The following is a 6566-nucleotide window of genomic DNA, read 5'->3' as shown; positions in this document are numbered from 1 at the left end:
ACTTTGCAGCCTGTCGCAGAATAGGTTCAAGTGAACCGGAATTACAAGGGGCACAGAGAAGAAGAGAAAAGCAAAAAAACACACGCCACAACACACATACATGGGGGACAGGGAGGGAGACACAACAAAGAGCACATATGATGGAAGCGAACGGCATCGGCCAGCCAAAAGCAAACCACGACACTGCACCGTCGACGCAATCGAAAGGATCTGCGCATCCGAGACTGCACAACGCCGTGACACCACCTGTGTCACGAGGCACATTCGAAGGGACACGCGGAGCCGAGACGACGCCACGGCACCTGTGTGCCACCAGTGTAGTCGAAGGGCATCGCCAAGCAGACCAAACCACGACACTGCACCATCGACGCAATCGAAAGGCTCCACACAACCGAGACTGCACAACGCCACGACACCACCTGTGTCGGGGGTACATTCGAAAGGTTGCACGAGGCCGAGACGACGCCACGGCACCTATGTGCCACTGGCGTAGCTGTAGGGCACCGCCTAGCAGAGACGCACCAAGAGAGCACTCAACCACGACACACACCACCATCGACCCCAGATTGGCCGCACCACCACCACCGACCACCGACCTCAAACCAGCCAAGCACCACCCCAACCCTCAAGCAAGCAGCATTGAGCAGCGTCTCCGAAGACAGGCGCCACCAAGGTGGTAACGACGTCGAGGACGCCGCCGCTGTCCGATCCAGGAGCTGGATCTAAGGCTTTCACCCGGAGAACAAACAGAGTGAGCGAGGAAACAAGGCATCGTACAACGGCACCTCCAAGGAGGGATCCGACACAACAGTGCGTCGCTGCCGCCGGTGCCGACAGAGGCCGACACTGAGCTTTCGCCCATAGCCATCATCCTCGCCACCCTTTTGCTGAGCCGCGGCACTGCTGAGACCGGAACCACCACCGCACAGGGGCAACAACCTTGAGTGGCGACAAAGACCGAGCGCCCGCCAGTCGAACCACCAGACCGCCGAATCAGCAGGAGGTGGAACTGAGCAAGGCAACGACACGGGTTGCAAAAGATCCGTCGGAGGTCGAGAGCAGAGGAGGAAACCTTGCCGCCCCCGACCTGGATCTGGCCGGGAGGAGAGGAAGTGGCAAGCCAGCGGCCTGGCCCCGCGCCCCACGCCGCCCGTGCGGCCGCACACGGCGCGACCACCACATCGACGCAAGGGACCGAAGCCCCCGACGCCACAGCCGCCCGCTGGCCCAGATCCAGCGCGCCGGCCAGATCCACAGCAGAGGGAAATGCGCTCGCGCGCCACCCCCAGGCGTCGGCGAGCAGGCCTCGCGACACCTCGACGCCACCCTGCTCCCCACGCGCGCCCCGCGCCCCACGGCTTCGAGCCCGGCAGAGCTCGCCACCAAGACGACCGCGGCCACCCGGCCACCACGCGTCTGCCGCGGGATCTCCCCGAGCCACCTTCGGAGGCAAGGGGCCGCCGCCACCACGGCAAGGCCAGCGGTAGCGGCGGAGGAGAGGAGGCGTAGAAGAGGGGGCCGCCGGCGACTGGCGATGTTCCCCCGAGTCGCCCGAGCGGAGTGACGCGGCGGTCGTGCAGAGGTCCACAAGTGCAGATTAAAATGACTGTGTAGGTCTGAGGTGGCACTGCTGAGCAAAAGAGCCGAATCCGGGGAGCCACAAGCACGACGCAACTAAAGGCTTCAGATGATAAATGCAGTACCACTGACTTGTAGTTCAGTTATGTATGGAGGAACCCATCAGTTTAGTTCAGCCCATTTGTCTTAACGAAAGCACATGGTATTACTACATAGATCGAAAGGAACATCGGAAAGGATCCATAAATCAAGTGCTAGACTGCAATTTTTGAAAGAGCTTACAACACCTGGAAAGAAACTCATAGCCATGCATAGAGGAAAATTAAAAGGGACAGGTACCCATGTTGCGTACACAGCAACATCACGAGTACATATGTTGAAATCACGTAGTAACAGCCCGTACTCCGACTGTCAACAAATTGAGCAAGAGCTGCAGCATCTCCCATCGTACTTGTCCTGCAGCGTGTCGTAGCTGTTTTTCAGTTCCCTTTTCTCCTCTCTGGTCTTTCTTTCTTTACGCACCAGCTTCTCGTTGTCCTTCTTCAGTTCCTCATTGTCCTTGGCCAGCTCTTCGTTCCTCCTCTCCAGATTATCAATCCTCATAGTTTTTTTCTCATCTAGCTCCTTCGCCAACTTTCCTTTCTCCTCCACCAGCGTATTTTCCTTCTTCTTCAGATCTGCAATCTGTGTTCCCGTATTTTGTTCCTTCCTCTTCAGCTCTGTGATACCCTTTCCCAGCTTTGTTTTCTCCTTCACCACTTCTTCTTTCTGCAAGTCCAGATTCCCTATCTTCTCCACCAGCTTTCCTTTCCTCATGTCCAGCCTATCAATCTTTCTTCCCGTCTCTGTTTCCTTATTCTTCTGCTCTGTGATATCCTCTTCCACATTATCTTTCTCCATGGCCACTTTCCCTATGCGAGTCTGGTTGTCTTTAATTTTAACATTCTGTGCGCTAATCTTGTCCTCCAGGTCTTGGATAGTCCTCTTTAGATCTCTGTTGTCCTCCTCCACTTCCTTGCCCTTCGAGCTTTGGGCATTCGATCCCTTTGCCTGCAACAAGAGTATAGTAAGTCCTTTGTAGTTTTCTTCTCGGTGCCTGTAATATCATTCAGTTTGTTAACCTTGTTCTTCGGTTCTTTCTTCTCCTCCACCACTGCTTTCTTCTTGCTCTTATTCGGTGCCTCTGCCTGCAACAAGAGAATTGTCAGTACAACTATGTGATAGTGCACCAAGGAAGAACAAGTACGAAAGGTAACAAGATAATGAACAAAAGTTCTCTCTCTATATATATAACAAAAGGTCCACTACTCTACCATTGTGTGTATTTGTGGTGTGTGTCCGTGCCCTTGAACCTTTGATTCCTGCTTTGATCAATGAAGCCTGGCCGGCCACACTTATATAGCCGCAATCTGTAGGTCAACGCCCCGTCTATGTGTGTAATATTCGCTGCGGTTTCCTAGCTACGCCCACTACTATTTTCTTAGATCAAAAGGCTCATCGTCATGTTCCATTTCATAAGAAGAAAGCAGCTCCACTTCCTTTTGCAAGTCATTTAGATGACCAAAGCAATAACTAGGCAAGTTCGTCAACACGCGCAAATTAGTGGATATGTATAACGTATGCATTTAGTACGTACTACAACATGATTAAAGGTTCGATGTCAGGAATTTAGTACAACGCAACCGAAAGCACTACTTCTTCACGGGCGTTGCTAGAAAAATAGGTCTTAGATGTACTGTAAAAGGTCTAAAAAATTGTACCAAGTGGTGATGGGGAGTCGGAGAGTGAATGAAAGCGGAGGCTGCATGTGGAGAAGACCTGAATGCCTCTCTCGCCTTCTGCACGCGAGGAAGCAAACATGTGTCTTGGCTACGCGCATATGGCCATTAAGGCATCTTCGATGCTGACCCTTAAACCAGTTGTGTCCGCCCAGACCAGCCCGTTTGAACCAACACTTTCCCGCATTCGTCCCCAGATCGGTCCGCAAATCAGAAGCAGTGGGCTTTGCGGTCATCCGGACCACTGCCTTGCCTCGCGTCCTTTCCCACCTGAAGTGGTTGCCGCATATTCATGCAGCCCGAGAGTGTTAGCGACGCATTCATGTTAAACTAGAGCGGACGCGACCTCTCACGTCGTTCCGGCCTTGGACATGAGCACCGGCCGAGAGCGTTGCCCGCTTCGCGGCCAGTCTCCTGCTTGTTCAATGCCGGAGCAATGAGAGGACGGGAAGGGACCGATATCTATTGCATTCAAACGGGCACCCCGTCCGTCCACCTACTGGCATTCCTGACCTAGGTTCTCAAAGTGACGAATGGTAGCCACTTCAGACGACGTTGAGGCCGATGCAGCACGCTCGATCTTGCACTACTTGGCACTTGGGATGGCATTGCCGGGAAACCAGAAGAAAGGTTACTATGATATGGTTACACTAGTACTGGGCACAGCTTTAGGTATAGAAATTTACAACGTTGTGCCAGATGCAGCACGCTCTACCTTGCATTATTTACTTGGCACCGGAGACGGCATTGCCGCGAAACAAGACCGTGGTCCTGCCGTGTCTGTACTTTGCAGAAAGGTTTAACATTGTAGCAGTTTTTTATGGTTACATGGTACTGGTCACAGCTTTTGCACGAGAGTAGGTGCGTACGTACGTCGAAATACATATATGAGCCTGGGAACAACGTGGCTACGGCATCTACAGCCAGGCACCTCAACCCCTTCCCCTGTACGTCCGGACGGATGATCCGATCATTGACCGGTCAAAAAAAAAACTTCAACCTAAATGAGCGCCTCAAACAGCCCGGCTTGACCAGCACCCCTTACATGAGGAGGCCCGGGCGCGACTGGGCGCGTCCGCCACGTTGGACCCAGGCCACACTGGCCCATCCAATCCCACGTATATTCATCCCATCTACTTCCCAGATCAAACCTAGCCACTCCACTCCCCTCCATTTCACTCCGTCACCCAAGCCCCTGTCCGGTGATCTCCGGCTTTCTCCGGCATGGCGGGCAGATGATCTGACTCCGACTAGTCCGGATCCGTCGGCTGATGTGTCATCTCGTGCGGGTTGGAGGAGGCAATGACCGTCCACATTGCACTCCACCGCTACCGAGGGACTACACTGTAACGCCCCGGACACACCCGTCGGTGGTCGTTACTCCTGGCGGGATCTAGACTGGCCCCATAGATCAATACTAGTCTTTTCTGCGCACTTTGTCCTCACTCGTGCGCATCCGGGAGCAACTTCTCGGTCGGTCACCCATCCTAAAACTACTCCAAGCTGAGCACGCTTAACTTTGGAGTTCTGTCTGAATGGGCTCCCGGAAAAGAAGGAATTCCTTATTGATATGAGTAGTCTATCATCCCTAATAAGCTAGGCTATCACATACACCCGACCAACGGTGGGATCTGTTCAACGCAAGTCCGTTGTGTCGGCGCATCAACATGAGTCTAGGCAAAAAAGGATCAGCATCGGAGTTGTAACCGTAATGACATCATGCTTAAGTGGGTGATTGTTGGAAGTAAACCCAACATCCGGTAGGACTACATGTGTGTACGTGTTCAATTAGTGCACCAATTAGCCACCTTGTAGGATTAGTATACTTGGCTGATTCGTGCTTGGAACTAGGCAGCCTAGCTTATATTTATACCCATGTAGACCCCTGAAAACATCATCGAGAAAGCCAAATGATAAATGTCACTTTGTTCATTGACATTGCCACAATTTATACAAGTACAGTGAGAGGGATCAGCTAACAGAATGACTAACAACCTGAGCTAAACGAGGAGTAGTGGGTTAGTGGATAAGCTGATCCGTTGGCTACGCTAACAGAACGGCTGCCACGGCAGAGATAATGCGTGCCGTGACAACGGTCAAAGGACTGTTTCAACACTTACAATTAAAATTGTCATCCTCACATCATTAAATTTGTTATAAAAAAGATTCATTATTGCCATTTGTTTGTGCCACAAATGTGGCACTTATCAGGTCCTGAAGAAATTAACAGGTACATACCGGAGACCGTAAATCTGTTCTCGCGTGGGTTCGTGTGTGTCCAGCTAGTCGACTCGATCGAGCAAGATCGATCAGCTTACGGTTGTGTACGTGCATGAGCTGTGCTGTCCCGGCCGGAGTACATACTCGTGCGGCGTACGTAGCTGCTAGCTTCGATCAATCGGGGATCTCGTTCGTCGTGGTCTTCGAGTGTCACCGAAAAGTACGTAGCTGCCAACGCGGACAAGCACAGAGATGTAACGCCCCGGATTTGATGCACCAGGTGTCTGTCAGTTATTCGTCGTTGTTGCCATGTCATTTGCTTGCGTGTTGCTTTTTGCCATGTTATCATGTGCATCTCATTTTTCATACGTGTTTGTCTTATGCATCCGAGCATTTTTCCCGTTATTCGTTTGGCAATCCGACACTCCTATATTCTCCAGCGCCCCCTTTTACCTCGTTTCGTGAGTGGCCGAAAAATATTCTCCGATTGGGCTGAAACTTGGCATGCGGTCTTATTATAGTGTAGACAGAGCGCCTGTCAAGTTTCGTCGCATTCGGAGCTCGTTTGGTAGTCCAACCGTTAAATATATAGCGGCACCGTTGCCGGTATTTTCGCCGGACGATTCGGTCTCCGGAAAAGTCGTCGGGCCTCACTTCTCTTCTCTCCTCTCAGCGCGAGGCCTCTCTCCACAGCCCACCTAGTCCCCCCTCTACCCGAAGCCGCACAATCGCGATCGTACGGTCCGAAAACAGAGTAAAACCCCTAACCCTAGCCTCCCTTCCTTATATAAACACCTCCCCTTGCCATTTTCGGCCATCTCCCACCTTCCTCCTTATTTTCCGCGCCAGCCCAACCACCCAGCCGCCGCCCCCCTCCTTGGATCCACCGCCGGCGAACCCACTGCCGCCACTTGGCAAGCCACAGGTGGCTGCGCCGCCACCAGCCGCCCCTGAGGCCCAGTCCCGCTCCGCCACGTGCCCTCCCCAGCG

The 6566-nt window shown here is 52.8% G+C and overlaps 1 protein-coding gene across 1 annotated transcript; it reads right to left on the bottom strand.

The window, feature by feature from the left end:
• Window positions 1-1814: 1814 nt before the first annotated feature.
• On the bottom strand, window positions 1815-2929 carry LOC123068251 (myosin-2 heavy chain, non muscle). Its single transcript, XM_044490790.1, has 3 exons — window positions 2892-2929; window positions 2700-2765; window positions 1815-2628 (listed from the first exon to the last, which is right to left on the bottom strand). Exons 1-3 carry the CDS (start codon window positions 2892-2894, stop codon window positions 1990-1992), a joined length of 708 nt encoding a protein of 235 aa, XP_044346725.1. The 5' UTR covers window positions 2895-2929; the 3' UTR covers window positions 1815-1989.
• Between the last annotated feature and the right edge of the window lie 3637 nt (window positions 2930-6566).

The sequence above is a fragment of the Triticum aestivum genome, chromosome 1A, assembly GCF_018294505.1.
Source record: "Triticum aestivum cultivar Chinese Spring chromosome 1A, IWGSC CS RefSeq v2.1, whole genome shotgun sequence".
NCBI lineage: Eukaryota > Viridiplantae > Streptophyta > Magnoliopsida > Poales > Poaceae > Triticum > Triticum aestivum.
This window is presented reverse-complemented; position numbering and strand designations above follow the sequence as displayed.